At 30.2% G+C, this 21774-nt stretch overlaps 2 protein-coding genes across 2 annotated transcripts; both read right to left on the bottom strand.

The window, feature by feature from the left end:
* Nucleotides 1-2231: 2231 nt before the first annotated feature.
* On the bottom strand, nt 2232-12948 carry LOC125075809 (paraplegin). The gene is made up of 15 exons (XM_047687580.1): nt 12625-12948; nt 12038-12190; nt 11775-11909; nt 10080-10217; nt 9638-9731; nt 8704-8837; nt 8096-8260; nt 7664-7815; nt 6757-6979; nt 6169-6302; nt 5424-5560; nt 4260-4462; nt 3539-3658; nt 2761-2946; nt 2232-2501 (listed from the first exon to the last, which is right to left on the bottom strand). Exons 1-15 carry the CDS (start codon nt 12799-12801, stop codon nt 2295-2297), a joined length of 2358 nt encoding a protein of 785 aa, XP_047543536.1. The 5' UTR covers nt 12802-12948; the 3' UTR covers nt 2232-2294.
* LOC125075810 lies at nt 12891-17167 on the bottom strand. Its single transcript, XM_047687581.1, has 3 exons — nt 17053-17167; nt 15551-16932; nt 12891-12897 (listed from the first exon to the last, which is right to left on the bottom strand). The coding sequence occupies exons 2-3, from the start codon at nt 16930-16932 to the stop codon at nt 12891-12893; spliced, it is 1389 nt and encodes a 462-aa protein (XP_047543537.1). The 5' UTR covers nt 17053-17167.
* Between the last annotated feature and the right edge of the window lie 4607 nt (nt 17168-21774).

Raw genomic sequence — 21774 nt, 5'->3', positions numbered from 1 at the left:
TAGCTTTTTAATAGTGAAATATTTTTTAGAATTTGATCATAAGGCCGGAGATTACCCAATTACCCAAACAAACAAATTTTACCTCTTTGATATTAGTATTTATATTGAGTAATAATTCGTAATAATATTTTTACATCAATATCTTTATTTAAATTTAGAAGTATTACACTTGATCATTGAATAGCAAAATCCACTACAATTTGGAAAGTAATGCTTAGGACTTAAATATCTGTTAGAATTATTAACCCTACTAACACAGGTTACGCTTGTTTCGTGTAATAATATATAGCCTATTCCAATGGACGTAGGAAAAAAGATAAACAAACCTTAGGTTTACGTATTTCAATCTGTTTGCTAATAACTCAGCTACATTGTGTTTTTTTCTCTTATTTTTGGAATAGAATATTAGTATTGTCATAATTTCAAAAATTATAATTGTTGTTTACCTTTTTATTACCATCCTATTTTATATACATCAAGTTTTTGTGAACAAATCAGATAATTTTCAATAACTATTCCCACGTTGAACTACAAAATAAAAAAATGATTTAATAATAATGAAAAAAAAAACTATTTTTTGTTTTCATTTACGTTATTTTATAATATTAGTATTGCCATTGCCGGCCGTAATTTATGTTCTTTATATCTATTTTAAATTATTTTTTTATAAATAAATTGCAATTAGTTTTAAATATACTAAATGAAAAATTAAAACCAACTTACTGTTCTTTGTGATTTCATGTTATTAGGTACTTTTATTAATACCAATGTAAACCAAACGAAAACTTCATAATTTCTAGGGTACTTGGCGCATAGTTTTACTGAAATCTGATGATGTCAGTTTTTGTACTATTTAATTTTTTTTGTCGTTGAGTCGTATGTATCTTGCAATTAATTTTTACACGATTTGACGATTGATATTCGTCATTTATTTTTTATATATACCGTCCCTCTCTGCCACTACAGTGCTCCACAAGCAATTACTTATCTGGCACCCGGATGCAATCCGGCGGCCTCTCCTCTCCAAAAAGATTGTTAAGATACCTTCTGGGGTACCTCACCATTGGTTCATTATTTAACCATCACGTGTGGCGTGTGGCGCCTGGGCGACATTAGCTATAATAATAATAACATTTAAAGGCCTATAGCGCATCCATTTTCAACATTTCACGAGTGAGCCACGAAGTGATTTCTAAGACCCCAATTGTTTTTTAATGATATTAAACCTTTAATAATCAATAAAAGTCCTTACACGAAGATTCATTTTATTTGTAAAATTATAAAAACCCTCATAGTTTCATAGAAATAAAATTGTAACGGCATTCCGAATTACGTAGGTATATTCTTCAATTACAAGTGGTGGTTTTGATTTGCAAAAGGTCAAAGTTAATTAAATGAACACTCACTAATTATGTTACACGAGACGAGATAGTACAACGTGAGTCTGTCCGTTACTAAATTCTCCATTACACGCGGTATTCTGTAAACTTAATCCTAGCCTTTTATAAATTATATAGAAAAATGTTTACGTATTACATAACATTATTGACATTATTCACTTTCCATCCTTATTATTTTAACAAGTTTAGAAAATAAACATATCAATCAACCAAATAATCTAGCACTAACATGTTAGACCGAATTGTAAAAAAAATATATGTAAATGTATGCTAATTTTATTTTTATTTTTTATTTAAAGCAGATATATTATATTTTCTTTGATATCAAATACAAATCGATGCCCGTGGTTATCCTAATTACTTGTAATAAAAATAATTTTCTTTAAACGTAAACAAGGCACCAGTCTATTAAAGATGACTCAAATCAGTAGTTTTAAAAATATAAGCATACATCAGGACAGACAGACAGCGGGAAGCGACTTTGTTCTATACCATGTAGTGATATGTCACTTAGAACAAAAATCTACATATGGTATGAGAAGCTTAGAAAAGACTTGACCATAACATAAGTAAAAAAAATACGTTTTTTAACCTTTTATTTCTATTTAGTTCAACTACTATAAATACCAAACATCATTTTAAATATTATCTTTGTAAAACAATAATAATTTCAAATATAATAAAATATAAAGTAAAATATTTTTTCTTATTTGGAAATGGTAAAAGAGCAATAAGCTTTTTTTAATAGTGCGCCATTTATAATATCAGCTACTAGCACAGAATTTAATTTCAAATGCAAACAAAAGCAGGTGTAGAACTAAAAATCCTTAATAATTTCTCATTCTATATTCGATATAAGATTAGTATTCTTACAAACAAAACAACAATAAAAATCTACATTTCGGGTTGGGGGTTCGGTTTCGCTGAAGGTGCCCCAACCGGTCCACTGTCATCAGCCTTTGCTGAATTTTCCATACTCCTCAAGTTATTCTCAAATTCAATGGGATCGATGAATTTCTTCCTCGGATACGGTGGAGGGCCCAGGATACGTTCAACATCCTTGAAGTTAAGCGTCTCCTTCTTTATCAACTCTTCGGCAAGCTGTAAACAATTATTAAATTCAAACTGTGTATTAACACATGAGATACATTAAAATTGCTAAAAAAAATAAGATGATTAATACTTTTTGTAAAGAGTAATATTAAAATATATTTAAATACATAAATATCAACCAAAATCCTTCATTCTTTTGATAAACATAACATGCATTATCAATATCTTCTATAATAAAACTATTATAGAAGATATTGATAATGCATGTCAAAGATACTATATTGTATATATAAGTTAAAAATCTTACCATTTTAAGTTTGTCTTTGTTTTGCCTCAGCACTTCTTCGGTTCTATAATAAGCTTTTGCGATTAGTTTCTTCGATTCCATATCAATAAGATTTTTCAGAGCTCTACTGAAAGGACTCTTCTCCCGATCCTTCAGGTCCGGGAACGAAACCAAACCTACGCTTGGAGACATTCCGAAGACACGCACCTGGAAACAAAACAATTGTATACATTATCACCATAAATAAATTGTATTTCTATGAAGAAAGAATAAAAAAATGAATATCACAAATAGTATATACTATACACAGCAATGGAGATCTTATGCTTATATTTTAAGCACCCTGTCTTTAGTCATTGTCAGTTACTCGGTAACATAGTAGATTGAGTAAGAAAGGTTCGGTACTCTCTTTGCTGCGAGGCACATAAAATATGTCATAAAAGAGGTTCTTTTTTATATAGAATAGGTGGCGGACGGGCATATGGACCAATTGATGCTAAGTGCTCACCACCACTCCTAGACAATGTATGAAATTTTAACCATTCCTTACATTGGCAATGTTCAATCCACCATATGCCATAGTTACACTGGCTCACTTAGCCTCTTAGCCATCCTTCAAATTGGAACAGTTATGTTGAAGTGAAGAATATTTTAAGTTTTGCTGTATGGGTTTAAAAATGGTTTATTCTATTATTATTTGAATTAAATTATAATAAATAAATTAATTTCTAAAGTAACAAAGTTTCTATTCTAATTATCAATTATGCATGCTCTAAATATTACTTAATAATGATATTACCTGGGCATAGGCGATTTTCGTGACTTTCTCTAGGTCGTTCTGTGCGCCCGTAGTTATAGAGTTGAAAGTGATGGCTTCGGCCGCCCGTCCTCCCAGCGCCATACACATGCGGTCAAAGAGCTACAAGAATGCACAGTATGATAAACTAATAACTTACAATTTTCTTATCCAAATATGTTTACACTGTTGTGACTGGGTCTGGTTCACTGGTTGTGAATCGTTTTTGGTAGTTTTTTTTTATTGAATAGGTCTTAACTGAAGTAATAATCGTGGAATAAGGATGGGAAAACCAAATAAAGTGAATTAATTGTGTGTATTTTAAATATAGATCAATATCTTCGCCGGTCGTACACCATTTTTTATTTATTCTTTTTTTTAATATATAGAATATACTTTTTACTGTCTCATACGTTTTTTAACTCAGCTGGATTATTGCAAATCAAGTTCAATGATATTTTTTACCTATTTTGATTTTACATATGAGTTTATGATATTTGAAAAATAAAAGATTTAATGCTAAATTCACAATAAGTAAAAATCTCGTATTTAATTTTATTAGGAGTGAAATTCATTTTTCACACTTAATTGGAACAACCTATCCAATAAAGTAACCAACACACCACAAAAAGTAAGCTATAATTTCACAATCGTCGATTACCGTATGTTTGTTTGAACTCGTTTCAAAAACTAATGAATAAATAATACTGATTTTAATTCTTACCTCTTCCTTCGAATACAACTTTTGATCGGAGGTGGTGTATTGAGCGAACCCGAGCGCTTTATTAGTCCGGGGTACTATCGTGACCTTCAGGAGTGCGTCCGTGTGTTCAAGCAGCCATCCAACTAGAGCGTGGCCGGACTCATGGTATGCCACTATCTTCTTCTCCGCTGGTGACATCGCGTGGCTACGTTTTTCCGTCCCACCTGATAATTTATTTCATAAGAAAAAATTACAGAGGAGGATCACACAATATAAAATTACATGTTTTTACTAACTGGCTGACGGAGTTGATATTTTGACATGATATTTCTATAATGATATTCGCACCTCGTACTGAGTTTCATGATATTCATAGCTCATTCCAATCAAAGAAGGAATAACGATAAACAAACCTTTGACTTACGTATATCATCCGATTTTTTAACATCTCATCTATATTGGGCACTATTAATAATTCTTGACTAATATCTCTTTTTTTATAATACAACACTATTCGACTAAACAACTAATATCGACTTTAATTTACTTCCAATTTTCGAAAACAGCTTCGTCGCTGTACTAAACGTCATTTTTTGCAAATCTATAACGAATGTATAAGATTATTCGATGTCAAGTGTTTTTTTATTTGGATTTACCTTCTTGATAAAAGCTAATAACGAAGAACCATTACATTAAAAAAACTGAGCACAGAAGGTCTTTCTTTTAATTAAGGCACGTGTAGTACAGTAAACTCAATGATAAGCGGTTCAGAGAGGATTATTAAGTAAGGGTAATTCAGCTCTCTGTTATAAAATTATTTAATTGTTAAAGATATTGATATTTTTAAATTTTATAGATGTTTATCATTAACATAATTTGTTGGCTATACCAACTTAAAGATGAGGCTTATATTTAAATTAATTTTGGTAAGGGGAAGGAATTTAGATGTAGTAAACCATTTTTTGCAATGTTAGGTAAAGTTTGTCAAACGGTCGTCCACGAGGGAACTATAATCTCGTCGACCCCGGAATGGGATAAGAAGGGCCTTGCTGATTACATAAAGAAAATTGGAATATAAGCCAATTAGGTAGCGCGATATAATGAAGACGAGAATCAACGAACTCACCATCATGTAGCAATTGTCATGTTAATTCTCATACACTGGAATATATATTTCCAACTTACCGACAACTCGTTCGACAGCGTATTCCAGGTCGGCCGCTTTGACGATGTTCTGTTTATATCTCGCCGCATGAAGTGCCGCTTCATTGCATACGTTTGCTATATCCGCACCACTGAAGCCGGGCGTCAAATAGGCCAGCCTGTAATTGAATAAAGTAATACTGTAGTTATTATGAAAAAAATATCGAGAGAAGTTGATTTACACGAATGACACCAAACCAAATGTAAGCCATGAATTATATCCAAGGTTCTCGACCTCGTATAAAAGTAAAAAGTAACGTTTTTTAGCATTAGCATTAGCATTAGCAGCCTGTAAATTTTCCCACTGCTGGGCTAAAGGCCTCCTCTCCCTTTTAGGAGAAGGTTTGGAGCATATACCACCACGCTGCTCCAATGCGGGTTGGCGGAATACACATGTGGCAGAATTTCGTTGAAATTAGACACATGCAGGTTTCCTCACGATGTTTTCCTTCACCGCCGAGCACGAGATGAATTAAGCACATGAAAATTCAATGGTGCCTGCCTGTAACAACCTTTAATACCAGGATAGCACCACTGAATTTTTATGTACTTATAATACTTCGCATCCTCGGCGGTAAAAGACAGCATGTCTAATTTCGTAAAATTATGCCATATGTGTATGCGTGGTAGAATAAGCTCCAAACCTCCTCAAAAGCAAAAGGAAACCTCACCTCAGCAGTTGTTACTTTTTATAACATCATAGATACATAAAAAAAATATATATTACCGTTTAACATAGTATGGCGGTAATTTCTCCAAAACGATGTTCTTTAGATGCCTGTCGAATATTTCCTCTCGTTCTTGTAGAGTCGGTAGGTCGATGAGTATGTGCCTGTCGAAACGACCGGGACGAAGCAAGGCCTGCAGAGGAAAATTTAATGTCTTTTATAAATTCTACATCAACCCTTAACGTAGATACAGGTTCAGCCACTGCACAAGGTTTCTTATTTAGATCGATAGTTTTAAACTTATTCAAGAATGGGAAACGTTAAATTAATCGGCGTGCATTAACATGATCGAGTGTACCATGAGAAACGACTTAGAGTAAACAGCAATAAAAAATAAATTAGATCGTAATTTAAGATTATTAAAAAAAAATGTTGCTAGGACGCGTTTTTTTGAGTAAATAAAGGATCTATACAGCGCTGATGGTATTTAGTAAAGTTGTTTTTAGTAGAGATATTTTTCTCTAGTGAATATTAACACACCGTCTCTTATAAAGCCAGAATTGAATCAGAAATCACTAAAACACTAAAATTCAAACTCTGATACGTTGGGCAAAGATCTCTGATCTCGGGATCGAAATTGAAAATACCTTATCAAGAACATCGGCACGATTCGTAGAAGCCAATACAACGACTCCTTCACGGCTCTTCATGCCATCCATCTCCACTAGAAGTTGATTCAGAGTCTGTTCTCCCTCCCCACCACCCGGGCCAAACGACGAAGCGCCAGTAGACCGAGCTCTACCAACTGCATCCATCTCGTCAATGTAGATGATGCAAGGAGCACGGGCACTTGCCTCTTTGAATAAGTCCCTACAAAATAAGTATTATTAATATTTATATATATATTAATATGGCTTCGCACGGGCAGAATAACGGTATACCTAAAAATTTGGTATTGTAATTGTATTTATTATTATAATAATTACCACCCAATCATTAGATATTCTACTGCGAAACAACAACACTGGTGAGTTTACCAATTTTAAATATGAGTGAGCCAGTGTAACAGGCATAAAAAAGATAACATTGTAGCTTCCAAGGTTTATGAAGATGTAAGGGATGGTTAATATTTCTTATTTAATGTCTAAGGAACGCGGTGACCACTGACCATCAGGTGGAGCCTGTTGAAGAATTATAGATAAGATATAAAAATATTGATTGATAAAACTATTGATTAAAAGTTACTTTAATTAGTAATTACTTTAAAAAACTTATGCATTCAGGATTTCTTAAATAGAAATAAAATAACATTTTAGTTTTAAATTTCAAGCTGCAGTAGAAATAACACCCACTGTTTGGACCCCGAATCATTTCAAAGTGTGTGGAATCATTCTTTGACCATTCTAGTTGAAATTTTTTATGAAAAACAAAATGATACTTCTTAGGGACGATGGACAAACAAAATGTTCCCAATTGGTCTTTTAAAAATCTTCGAGAAATGCCAAAGTGTCATCCGCCGCATTTTAATTGTTTAAATTTAACTAGACGATTTACCTGACTCTTGCTGCACCAAGTCCACCAATCATTTCAATGAATTCTGAACCATTCATAGAAAGGAACGGTACATTAGATTCAGTGGCCACTGCCTTAGCTAGCAATGTTTTACCACAGCCCGGTGGTCCAAGTAGTAGAGCTCCTCTTGGTACCTACAAAATGAAAGTCAATTTATGCCGGTTACATATTACATGTATGAAACGAAAAGGTTCTAAAACAAATAAATCAAAGAGTAATTAAATATTTTATCACTGCAGTTAATTACATTTGCAATTTTGTCTATTTTATTTATATGAAATTTAATCTAAAATAAAATGTTATATAAAATATTTATGTATCACAGATACAATAAGAAAGATTAATTATTACATTCTTTTTAATAGATACATTTTTTCTTAGTATAAGACTTGTATAAGATTGCCAATTGCTTACCTTGGCCCCAAGACTCTTGTAATGCTCGGGTCGCTTCAAATAGTCCACAAACTCCATAACCTCAATCTTAGCTTCCTTTAGACCAGCTACATCCTCAAACTTCACTCCTTTGCCTTGCCCACTCATCGAATCCACGAGGGTAAACTTCGCACGTCTCAACTGGCTCTGCAAATTAGGCATATATGAAAATAATGTTAGTAAATAATCGCAAACAAAAAAATAAGTATGATATTATAAACTAATATCGAAATAATAATTAGCAATGCCGAGACAGACCTGGACAAGAACCCTTACTACAGCTAGGAAATCGTTTTTAAAAGAAATGGTTTTGAAATTTCAAAAATATCACGGCAACAAAAACCTCTTTCATTCTTTAAAACCTGTTACTCATATTTTTACTTAAGTATATGATTAGTATGCAAAAAGTTTTCATCAAAAATACCTAAGTAAGGATGTACCTATCATAATTTTTTTTCTTTCTAGGAATAGTTCCTCCAATAAGATTAACCTCTTTTTACATATATCAAGATTATACAGCTAACCATGTAAATATTTATCATTTTATGTAATATGTACATGGTATGATAGTAAATACCGTTATTACTTACAAATCCGCCTATATTAATATTCATCTTCATTGTCTTCGTAGAATACAAGAATGATAATATGACAGCCGCGATCAGCAGTGTAGTGAAAATTTTACCAGCAACGCTGCCGTTTCTATCGTAAATTACGCGAACACCTGTATAAGAGAATAAGTATTTTTTATTTCTCTATTCAATTACGAGACTATTATCAGTCCCATTGTTCTTCTTATAATTTACTTTACTTGATACGATCTTCAACTTATTGCTGAGAATTATATTGATAGGGTTATATATTATATATATATATATATATAGATAATATCATGAGTTCTACTAAGTGAGTTTCGAAAACACCGGTATCCAGTAGATTTAAAATATATTGCAGCTCTCTCTGTTCTGTTCTTTAAGTTTCCTTGAGATGTCAAATGTAATATAGATAGTTAATGAAAGATACCCTGACCCAATCCTTTTTGAAATCATTACAACACAAGTGTGCAGTATAAGCTGCTAGAGGGTGAGTTCTATGGCTACGCTCAGAGTATCTATGTAGTCACACGCACACTGAGTTAAATGAAAGAAGTCCACTAAAAGTATGCTCTACTGAATATTCCCGATTTGAATAATGATGTTATTTATTCATTATACAATATACTAGTATTATACTTACTTTTCTAATAATATTTATTTTTGAATGATAGTATTTATTTAAAATTTTATCCTGTCGAGGGCCTCATAGGGAATATATTTTATCCTGATGGTGCCAACTCGGCCCAATTTAAGCATGGATGCACATCCATGAATATTAAAAGTATTGGATTATAAGAGGAAAATATTTTCCTAGTACAATTAGCAAAATCACATTTTTATAATCATCATACGAAATGTATATTCGTAAGAACTCTTATATTGACCTGTTGTAAGTTATTTTTTATAATAAGAATGTTTTATTTCTTACCTTCTTTAACGCCAATACTTTGTTCAGTCTCACGCAGTTTCTCTTCGAAGCGATGTATGTTGCCGACGTTCATGTGATAGACCCGGTGTGTTGTCTAAAATGATAATGAAAAAATACATATGTAATTGAATTATGTTATTTTTTTCATTAATTTGCATTTTTAATCACCATACCGGGTCCCTACGAAACCGAAAATATAATGTGTATTGTTTATTTTAAGTAATAGTAATTATCAATCCTGCAGGATAATGTTACAAAGAATAAAACCGAAAAATTTGCAATACACTAATACCCTACAATTTGAAACAATTTGTTTATTTTTAAAATAACCATAAACAAATGTATACTTTTTACTAGGTAAGCATAGAAGTGGACTACACCCAGATTAAATAATATCTTAATATACTATTTATGTAGATTAAATAATATATAGTTTCCATACCTTCTTTCCTTTAATAACTGCACCTTCATATAGGATTATGGTGACAATTTCTAAGTCTGGTCGAACTATTATTTCTTCCACTTCACCTTTTGATAACATTGAATAGACAAACTCGTTCCATGACACGTACCGTATGAGCTGAACGGAACAAATATACATTTTAAAACAAGCTTATAAATTTACAAATTAACTGCAAGACAAATAAAATGCAAAAAAAATAAATAAATCGCCTTTGCTTAAAATTTTATCATCACCACAGTAAATGAAATTTTATACTTTTTTTTTAAAGTAATTTATATTATTTCTTTATAATTTATATAAAACATCGCTTTTGTTCCAAGGATTATTAAATATTAAATTAGCACACAGACTGTATAACATATTAAACTTGGCTAACTTAAGTCTTAAATTATATTTCTTTCATTTCAAGCGAGTACTGTTTATTCAATATGATATTTAACTTTTAGCAGAAGCGGTCGCAGCCAAAGACTTAAAGCTCATGAGAAATGAATGACTACAATACAAATATCACAAATGGAATATTCTGATCTAATTTTATTGTTGATTTATATTTAAGACATCTGGATATCTGGATAACATGGTTGCTCTAAACCATTTTTTTTAACATCTTAACAAATAACTTGAACAAATGAAAGTGCAATTAATGAATAAATTCCCTAATTAATTTATAAAAACTTTGCAAATTTCTAATTTTTATAAGGTTTGCCAATTTGATCTATTCAATATATGTGATCCTCACACAGATCTTGGGATACAAGTAAGAAGGCATTGCAAATAAGTAATAATTACAAATCACAAACAATATCTGACAATTCATGAAAAATAGTAAAAAATAATTTCGCAAATGGCAGTAACATAGTTCAAGTCCTCTATAATAAATATATTATCAAGTATTATGAAAATTAATTTTAATAAAAAGAACCTATATAGCTTTTATTAAGCATATTAAAAAGAACAAATATAAGAATAAATAGCCAAATCAATAACTAACTTAAAGAAAAACATTTTGTTTATCTTAATCTGGATTCCCAATAAAACTTCTCATCCAACTGATGTTCTATATATTTTTGACTTATAAAATATGATAGGTATAGATAAAAAACATTCATAACTATGCAAGTATAAAAGATGTGGTTGAGAACACACACGCAGATGTGTGTGTGTTGCATCAAACAATTACATATAGGCAAAAAACATTGTCAATATTTATTAGCTTAGTTGGGTTAAATATATTGCATAGCCAAACTTTTGATGTAATAATAAAAATATATGTTTATTTAATAGGTAAATGAGTAATCTTACATCTCGTTTGCCATCTAATTAGAATAAAATAAAAACAAAACATAGCAGTAATGCAAACTTTGAAATTTAATTTATATCTATACTAATATTATATAAAAAGGTTAAAATTGTTTGTTTGTATGTAGGGGGTAATAGTGAAAACTTAATATCAAAGTCTAAAAAAAATTCACAAGCTACATTATATGCGAGTGCTTAAACAGATAAATTACCTATATTTATATCATATAATTCTCTTTATCAATTAATTGCAAAGCTCGGGTGGCCCTAGTTAAACATACGTCTCTGCCGCGAATCACATAAATTAAGTTATCAATTTAAAAAAAATTTAGACTTAACATGCACACAAAATATCTGTAAATGATTTAGTTTTACCTCATTTTGTGTATTATCTCCAGGCACAAGGAATGAACTTAGAATTATAAGTGTGAATGTTGTTAGCATCCAAAATAATGCTTTCATTACAAGTGATGGTATATTAGCATTCTCATTTTCCTTTTTTTTCTGGTCCTTTAAAAAAAAAAAAACAAAAATTAATTTATATTATTTATACAAAGATGTTTGACAATATATATACAACATCCTAACAAAATAAAAATCTCAATAATCTTGAGACATTTATTATAAATTCTGAGCACCTTATCATTTTTATTTTCCTGGTTGTTATTAGATGAACTTGTATGAAGATTTCTAAAACTTGTGCTATTAATGATTGAGCTTAGGTCGGGCAGATTTGATCTTCTTAGTAAAGATGAGGCTGCTTTAAATTCTGCATTGAACTGTTTTAATTGCTGTAATAAAAAAAACATATTTGTGTTAGTTTCTTTAATATCATAGCTATTTAAAACTGTTTATTTAATTATTAAACATAATATTTTGTGTGTAATTTTAATAATGAAAAAATCTCTATCGATTTATAGATATTTCTATAAGAGTGAAAATTGATTTTATACCATTGTTTAATTTTCTTTAACTACGTACATTAAAATTTTACAAAATGAATTCTAGATATGAATCATAACACAATAATATCAAAATTTGATTGCATAACATTTAAACTAAGGCATTAATTTTAACGTATCTAAATAATGGTTTAATATTTCACTTTATTAATTTTTAATTACATTTAACTAACGTAGTTAAAATGTTATTGCGCAATTTTAATAAATATTATAATAGAAAGTGAATTATTTACCTAACAAGTCAAAATTAGACCCATACTTACTGGGTGTCTGGATTTATTCGTTATGTTGTGCAATAGTGATAATGTTTTACACAAATTAACAAAATTTGTTGAACACTGTTTATTAAGCTCCGTTTCGACAACTCCATTTTTTCTCAATTGTATTTTTGACTGAAATTTTAATGCCGATAATGTCGGAAGGCGTTTTATTGATAGCATTTAAAATATGGTATGTTCGAATATACAAATAAGACAATTAAGTTATGAAATTATAACTGTTTCTAACATTTTTTTTATTCATACATACACTACGCTCTCAGTAATGTTGAGTAATGTACTGTAATAAGTAATTAGGTATCTAAAAAGTAAAAACTCATTTTTGGCATTGGCATATAGCGTGGCACCTCTATCTGCACAGTGTATAAAAGTAGTCTAATAGCGATCCACAGAATATATAGACAATAAACAATACACTGTAATAGGCTATTTGACAATGCGAAAAATAAAGTGTGAATTATTGTAACCAGTATATATTATGAGTTTAAAAATGGTTATTTGCTTACGAAAGTTGAAAATAATAATTAATTTATTCAAAAATTCATAAATAAAAATGTTTTTTTTTTAAATGTTTGTCGCGTGACACAAAACGCTCCTGATTGGTCGGGCTTATGATGCTTGCCTACTGTATTTGGATTATATGTGCCACAGATTAAAATACAGGCAAATGACGTCACCGACCCCATTGGAGTGCCATATTGTCAAAGTAGCGTTTTAGCGCGCTATTTAAATATGGAATTTTTATATTGATATCTTTCAGCGAATATGTACTAGACCTCCTTAACCTCTACTAAATAAAATAAAATTGATTTTCACACCAGTCAAATAGTCTATTTCGAAATTTGTTAAAAATTATTGGTATAATAACAATTATAAGGAATACGATACACCTCACCGTTTTGAAGCGCTTGGTTGAGTGTATAAAAACACATACTCAAGAAAATGCAAAGGAAACTTCAAACTATATAAGTCACAACACCACCACGGCAATGCCGGTCTTTTTGCAGCAAAGAAGCTTAATCATTATTCTTCGAGCTTAATGGACTATAGAAATGCCTCAGATTACTTTATTTGTAGTTATGTATTCTGTACTATACCTAGTCTATGTTTTTTTGTTTGTTCTATTACTAAGGGATCTCATGTTATAATTACTTCTGTCCAGGAAAAAAGCATAAATTTTCATGAGCTCAGCTCAAAAATGAAACAACTACTATACCTTTGTGTAAAAAAATGATTTCATATAAAGAGTATATGAATGTACGTAGTATATTTTGTTTTTAATTGACTTAACTAGTAGGAGTTAGCAATAACAATTAGAAAAACGTTTTATAAAGCACCTATTGATTGCTAGGTATTTAAATAAATTAGTTTCATGAGTTCAACACATTTATTTGATTAAAATACATAGACACATATATTATAAAATTAAACTTGTCTACATAGTTTCCAGGATTTACACATTTAACTACTCGTATATGATAAACAATAATTGTATTATTGATGAATTACATATACCTAACCTTTTCTACTGAAATAGCTAGTAGGAAAATCATTACTTCACTATTATATTAAACCCGTTATCCTAGTTGTCATCAATATTTTTCTTTTGTCAATATTCTTTTTTTGAAATATATATGTAAATAGCATTTTTATTATATTAAAATTTTATTTATGATAAATTGTAATAAGTTCTACTAAAATTGCTATAATAATCTTGTGTGCCAATTGCTGTTTAAAAATTCAGTAAATGTATTTTCTATAGTTAATTTAAGTAGCATTTTTGTTTTGAATTGCACAATAGTCATAAAATATACATTTTATTTAAAATTACTTATAATATATTTAAACTATAATAGTCTTTGGTAATAACTTAAATATTAGTATAGAAACATAATATTTGTTTTTTAATCCTGTTGGAAAAATATTATAATAATAATTTACACTTGATTCCTGTTTCTTCTACCTGTAGCCGACTTCTTCTTGATACTCAATTACAAAACCAGCATACATACGTCTGCCAAATTGAACAGACACCTCATCTTCGTGTATTTCTGATGCTAATTCTCGACAAATGTACTTTTCTAAGTGAGACGGTAGAAGAGAATGCCCGCGCCATAAGCAATAATAGCCCAGTTTAAGCATGTTCATTTTAATTAATATGCTACCCAGATTACCAAGTTCTTCATTTTCATTGAATTTTATATGAAGATAGCAATGGTCACCAGGTAGTGTTGCTATTAATAATATAGCACTAGCTAACATCTTCCAACATAGAAGTACATCATTGCTAATACTAATGGCAGTAATTAAGTATTTAACAGACTTTTGTGCTACATTTCTAGCAATATGATATTGATTTTCATGAGTGTACATTTTTGCTAGTTTCATATAAAAATCAATTGCTCCTTTTAGAACTTTCGGACATTTGGGTTTCAATTCTATCATCTTTTGATATGTTATATATGCGTCGTGATGACGTTTTGCTGAAATCTGCATAAGAACAATCCTAGAAAGGCAGTATGACTCTCTAGTATGATTGAAATCTATGATTTTATTGTAACATTCTATTGACAAATTTATACGTTCATCCAACTGGTATGCTTCAGCTAAGTATTCAAGAGATTGTATGTCACTGTTATCATATTCAACAACATATTCAAAATGTATAATAGAAGACTTCAATTCATCTCTTTCTTTAAAATAAACTGCTAAACGGTAATGCAGCCATGGAAGAATTATGACAAGATGATTAACATTCCTTAATAAAAGAAAGTTATCTTCCTTTAGATTCAAGTTCAAATAAATATCACTCAAACATTTCAGAATTTTGGGGTTTGTGTAGTCCAGCTTGTGAGCTTTTTCATAATATATTTTGGCCATTGCTAATTGTAACTTAAATTTTTCATAGTACTTTCCCATATAGTAGTACGCATCAGCATAGTTATGATCTAGCACCACTACTTCCATGAAGTGTGAATATGCAACTTCATACTGCTTTAACTGCCAGAATGACTTACCAATGTAAAATAAATTAACAGGGTTCACGGCATCTTTCTGTAACATGTCAATCGACTCCACATATTTTCCATCTATCATTAGAGCTAGAGCTTTAAGTTGTACAAAGTAAGCCGTTGGTTGTAGAATATTCATTAAATGTTCATTGTTTTCTTTGTTTTCTATATAACAGGTTGCAAGCATTGCTTGTTCATGTACAAGTAGTGCATCATGGGGTACATCTCTAGCTGCAGTTATTGCTTCAGGCCATTTTTTTTGTTGTGCTAAAGCCAGAAATAGAAATTTATTTAATTCCAGTGTAATATTAAAATCTGTTGCATATGATAGAAATTTTTTAGCAAGTACTTCAGATATAGCCCAATTCCTTGTCTTGAATGTACATTTTATAAGGAAAATTGATTCAGTTACTCCAGCTTCTTCATATTCTACAAGTTGATTACAAACTAGATATGCATCAATATATTTTTTGTTATTGTATAAAATCATACTATTTAATAGTTGGGGGTACTTGGAGTTTGCATTCCCTTGTATTATATCATCATAGTACTTCTCTATATCAATTCCCCAGAAAGACTCATATTGTGCATAGACTGTGCACATATATCGGCAAAGCCACATACGAAATAAAACATTAGATGCAAAATAGGGCAACTTTGTCAATTGTTCGAATGCTTGAACAAAATTCCGATTCAGTAGCATAACTTTTCCTAATAAAATACAAAGTGAATTATTTGTAGGATCTTTCATAACATTTTCTGAGATCTTGTTTGTTATTACTGATAATTGCTCTTCATCATGTGCTACATTAATGTTCAAAAGCTCTAATAACTGAAATTCAGTGAAGTTATACAGGTACTGTCTAGGTTTTGTAGAAAGGTAATTTATGAGGATACAAAGCGACATGGAATCCTTGAGGGCAAATCCTATCTCTGCAACTTTAGATATAACTTCCTCGGCTATTTCCTTATCTATTTCCAATTTTAATATCTCATCATATATATGTAAGAGTGTAAATTTTGATTGTAAACCTTGTTTTCCTTCATAATAATTTGCCAAATTTTGCCAAGCCAATGGTTTTTTTGGTTCATAAGATATAGCTTTCTGCAAATATTCTAGAGCTTCATTCGAATCACCTCGAATAATACCAAGGTAAACTAAGGCTATGTAATTTTGTTGGTTAATTTCTAAAATTTTTTTAGAACATTTTTCGGCTTGGATGTAATTTTTAGCATCCATTAATTTTTTTGCGCGCTTTAAAAGTGGTGTTATATCTGCCATCTGAAAAAGAATAAAAAACACTCAAATTACAGATAATTTAATTCAATTTACGGAAACTAAAAACCTTAAAACGATTTCAGATTACTTATATTAATTTATAAAAAATATAATAATTCTTACTTTGCTAGTACTAGGAGATATCTAGATATGTGTCTCAGCTTGAAACAGCATTCAGCTAAAACTTTAACGGTGAACTATGAACTATAAGACGGAGCCCTCTACACCCAGCTCGGGACCGGGTGTAGAGGGCTCTGTCTAAAAATAAAAAGTCCCAAGTTATTGATTAATTTTACTGCGTAATAGCCAATTTATGAACACAACTGTGTTGCTAGACGTCTTGAATTGATGATCCTACGATGGGTAATAAAATTGTCGTATTTCACGCCTTATATAAAATTTAAGTACATTAAAAAATACTTGTAGCATTGTCATCATTTTTGCAATAGGCTATTTGACAATGCGAAAAATAAAGTGTCAATTATTATAATCAGCATATATTATGAGTTTATAAATGGTTATTTATCAACGAAAGTTGAAAATAATAATTAATTTATTCAAAAATCCATAAATAAAAATGCATTTTTTTAAACGTTTATCACGTGACACAAAACGCTTCTGATTGGTCGGGCTTATGATGACGTCGCTTGTTTATTAACCTCGTTTGCCTACTGTATGTGGATTATATGTGCCACAGATTAAAATACGAGCAAGTGACGTCACCGACCCCATTGCAACGCCATATTGTCAAAGTAGCATTTTCGCGCGCTATTTAAATATGGAATTTTTATTTTGATATTTTTCAGCAAATATATACTAGAATATAAAAAAAAACACTTTTACTGGGTTCCTTAACCTCTACTAAATAATATAAAATGCATTTTAAAAACCAGTCAAATAGACTATTCTCTCAGCAAACAACCAAGAGTAAGACATATAGTTTTATTGTTCATTGTTTCAAGCATTTTCCTTATCAGTATAAAAATAGATGGATTTCCAATGGATTTACATAATCTTTTTTCAGTTTTCAGCCATTATAACTATAATTTCTGAATTATCCTAATCAGAAATGTACTTTAAGACCTGGAGTTTATATTTATTATCATTAGATAGGTGACTCTAAAATTAGACGAATAATAGTTTGTTGGATATAAGGGAAATCCCCGACGAGTAATGATGCTGATGGTGGGTGGTAGACTTGAAAAAAATGATGTTTTCACTTTGATTGACTGGTATTTCGGTTTTTTCATATGGGAGAAAGTCGTATTAATCACGTAAACATTTTATATATTGACCGTACATCCCTGAAATATTTAAACATAATACGACTCAAATCGTACACCTGACAACACTCGTTCAAATTATAAATTATAATAAATATTGAGGCATAGTTTCCCAACTTACTTTCAAAAAAATAAAAAATTCCTAACATAGTTGTTAGGTCAAAGGTTACATTAAAAAAGGGTTTGATTCAATGTAAGAAAGTAGAAACCAATGATCCAAGAACTTAAATGCGATCTTAGATAAGTTTTGGATTTTTTCATATAATTCATCACAAGTATCTAAAATTAAACAGTTAAAACATATAGCCTCAACTAATAGTTAGCAAATAAAAACAGGGTATAATTATCTCTAGATAGCAAAATCATTTCTTTAGAAATAAAGATTAAAGTAGGTTTGTTTTATTCAAAATAATGGCTACATAACAACTGTTGTATGAAATATTAATAAATTTTCTTAGATATTTCTAAAAAAGTGTGATACTTTATATTTAACTTACTTTAAAACCTTTAATCAGTTCAGGATGTGTTGAAAATATTTAATTACTATTATTTAAATACAAATAGTTAATTAAACCACTGTCTACTTTTTAAAAATAGCTAATAAACTTCAGTTATTTAAATAATGCAAAACTTTTTTTTATGTAGCCACCCTCAGAACTAAGTATTAGAAGGGATGCATCATGCGAAAAGGCAACAGGGAAGGGACAAATGTTTTAAAATGAGATTTGAGTATTGGAATTTATATTTCATATAATAAGGATAAATACAATTTTTATATATACATATATAGGTATTTCATGTATTTTTACAATTGTCCGAATCAAATTTTCTTATCTATCAATAAACTTTTGAAAATCTTAACCTTATAAAATTTTTAAATTACATATGTACCCATAATATCAAACAGCTTAATATTCAAACATCTAATACCTTGTATCTGATTCAGATTAGATACAAGGTATAGGTAATATCTATGTAGGTATGTTCCCTTGTCTATTTAATTTAAAGAAATTACAAAGTAAGTATCCTAAGTGTTGGTTGGTTGCTTGTCGTTAAGATTTGTCAATGATTCGGTTGTTAGTTATCCTAAGCTATATATATAACTCAAATAAAAGTGTAAATATGTATTATAGAAACCTTTATTGTCTGTCCAGTAATACTAAGAGTTTTAAATCCTGTGCCACCTTGGGTTTACAACCCAATGGCTTAGGTCCTGTTTTTGAGAAACATATCTTATAAATGATGAAGATGAAGCTGAAGAACTGAGTGACATTCCATTCAAGTTCAAGTTTATTTCAATAGCTGCATAGTCTGTTAATATTTCCATGTTCCATGAAGAATCAGTTACCAAAGACAGCAATGACTTGACGTGTCAATGTGAAAGAAGAAACAAACTGAATATATATTGTTGTAATAGCTATGTCAAGTATTACCTATATGCAAATTATTTATAAAAGGGCATATATTTTCTATCCATCAATTCAACAGACTTAATAAACTGCTATGCAATAAAATGTGCTGGTGGAAAATAGTAAGCAGATTATGACTTTATTTATCTATTTTCATAAAACAAATGTCATGCACTTGCCTATTGATTTTAAATCAGTATTTTGCAATATATTTCTAAAAAGTTATTAATTTGATTGGAAAAAAAAAGAAGAATGTAAATTGTCTTGAATATATACAGCGTGAATGTAAATTAATATTTTCAATAAAACAATCTGTACATAGACTAAATTTATTAAACACAAAAAATCCTCTACACTTTAATTGTTTAAAATCATGATTTAGGGCCAAGATGGTGGATCACCTTCCTTTACTCTACCGCCATATAGAGCAGATTTATCTCTGAAGTTTGTCATCCTAAGAGTTTCCTGGTCATCAAGGTATTTTCCTAAGAAGAATCCAGTAAGAGGAACACCAAACCAAATGAAGCGTGGAGTAATACCAAAAATAGCCATTTTATTTCTTTTGTTGAGCTTTCCACTTTCTAGTATGGTTCCAATCGAGCAAAATGAATGTTGCAGCCAAAGTAGGAAAAGTTATGCTGACAAGGTTCCTGCGTAGGAACCGACCAATCGCCATATAAACTGAAACACCAATAGTTAGATATTACAATTTTGTTATAAGAGATAAAATTAGGAATATATATCTTCTATTTATTAAATTCAGATTCAATTGAATTCAGTTACGGAACTTTATTGCAATTGTTTTCAAGCACACTTCAAATATATTAATTTAAAAAATGCAATATTTTTAAATGTGATTGTTTGATAATTTCTGAACATACTAATTTGTTATATAACTTACAACAGTGCTGATTAAATTGGGACATACATTTGTTGTACCTAGTTTTATCTTTATTATTGGTAATGCTGTTACGAATAAAAACAATCGGCTAAAAAAATATTATACGTATTGCATAAATGTTGAGAAATAGATAGAAAAAGTCCATTATAATTATACTTTAATAATTAATTAGCACAATTTCTCTATAAAAAATACTAGTTACGGCTAATACCTTTCAATAATTAATTAAAGATAAAAACTAAGCTTAAATAATTACAAATAATCATAAAATAATTGAAAACTAACCTATTTTTTCAGTCGTAGTCTTCGCACTTATCACAATACAATGTTGCCATTGCCATGTCAATTAAAATTAAAAAAAATGGCTAGTATAGTGTAAACATAGATAATAGAGCAGCAAGTAGCAATCCAGCATACGAGAAACGATACATACACCCCTTAATTGTTATTAAGTATTGTCATAGGATATTAGCACTACAAATTTTGTATTTTAGGGTTTTATTTTATAACTTAATATGTTAAAAATCTTAACATTTAAAAAATAATGTAAAATTTCTAATGTAAAGTACCTAGCAGATGGTCTGAAGATGTTTTTTTTTTTAATGTGAAATTTTATGGCATCCTTAAAATATCATTAGAAAAAATCTATCCAAGCTATACTCTTCATTTGATATGATGGCATCGACGTCAGGAAAATTTCATATCTTTACTTTCTAATCGTTCACTTTTCTGAACATAGGATTTCAGGCCTTAGTTCACAAATTTTAAAATCTAATTTAGTTAAAAGCACCATAGTTACAGAGGCGACAGAGAACTGGAAGGAAAAGTGGTATAACGACGATATCTCTAAATATCTAAGGAAATTACCAAATAATTATTTTAGGATTCGCCAATCACGTTACACTACATAGTTTGAAGTGCCAAAAAAAATCATGTCAGGCTTCTAGAGTTATCAACGAAAGAGTCAGCTCACGAGTTGCCTACGTTACCTTCTAAAAATCGTGGGAGACTTTAAGACAGTGAATGTTTCCCTACATCAATAGGCCTCTGGGAACATATTTTAGCACAGTCCTAGGAATTCAGGGTTTGCTTTTCCACCTATGTTCTCTTAATGATACTTTAAAAAGAGCTCTTGCCACCATAGACATTCCTGCTCTTATTGAACCACATGCCACTTGATGGCAAGAGACCTATGGATCTACTGTCGGTGAAACAGTGTCAAGAACCAGAGCCATCGCGGATAAAACGAACC

Source organism: Vanessa atalanta, chromosome Z, assembly GCF_905147765.1.
Source record: "Vanessa atalanta chromosome Z, ilVanAtal1.2, whole genome shotgun sequence".
In the NCBI taxonomy this organism is placed as follows: Eukaryota; Metazoa; Arthropoda; class Insecta; order Lepidoptera; family Nymphalidae; genus Vanessa; species Vanessa atalanta.
Note: the sequence above shows the minus strand (reverse complement) of the source record. Positions and strands in the feature narration are given on the sequence as shown.

Excerpts from the sequence above, each read along its gene's own strand:
- LOC125075810 (XM_047687581.1), bottom strand. The coding sequence starts at position 16,932 with ATGGCAGATATAACACCACTTTTAAAGCGCGCAAAAAAATTAATGGAT.
- LOC125075809 (XM_047687580.1), bottom strand. The coding sequence starts at position 12,801 with ATGCTATCAATAAAACGCCTTCCGACATTATCGGCATTAAAATTTCAG. Across the intron at positions 12,191-12,624 it reads CGAATAAATCCAGACACCCA|CAATTAAAACAGTTCAATGC; the intron begins GTAAGTATGGGT and ends TTTTTATTACAG. Across the intron at positions 2,502-2,760 it reads ACAAAGACAAACTTAAAATG|CTTGCCGAAGAGTTGATAAA; the intron begins GTAAGATTTTTA and ends AATTGTTTACAG.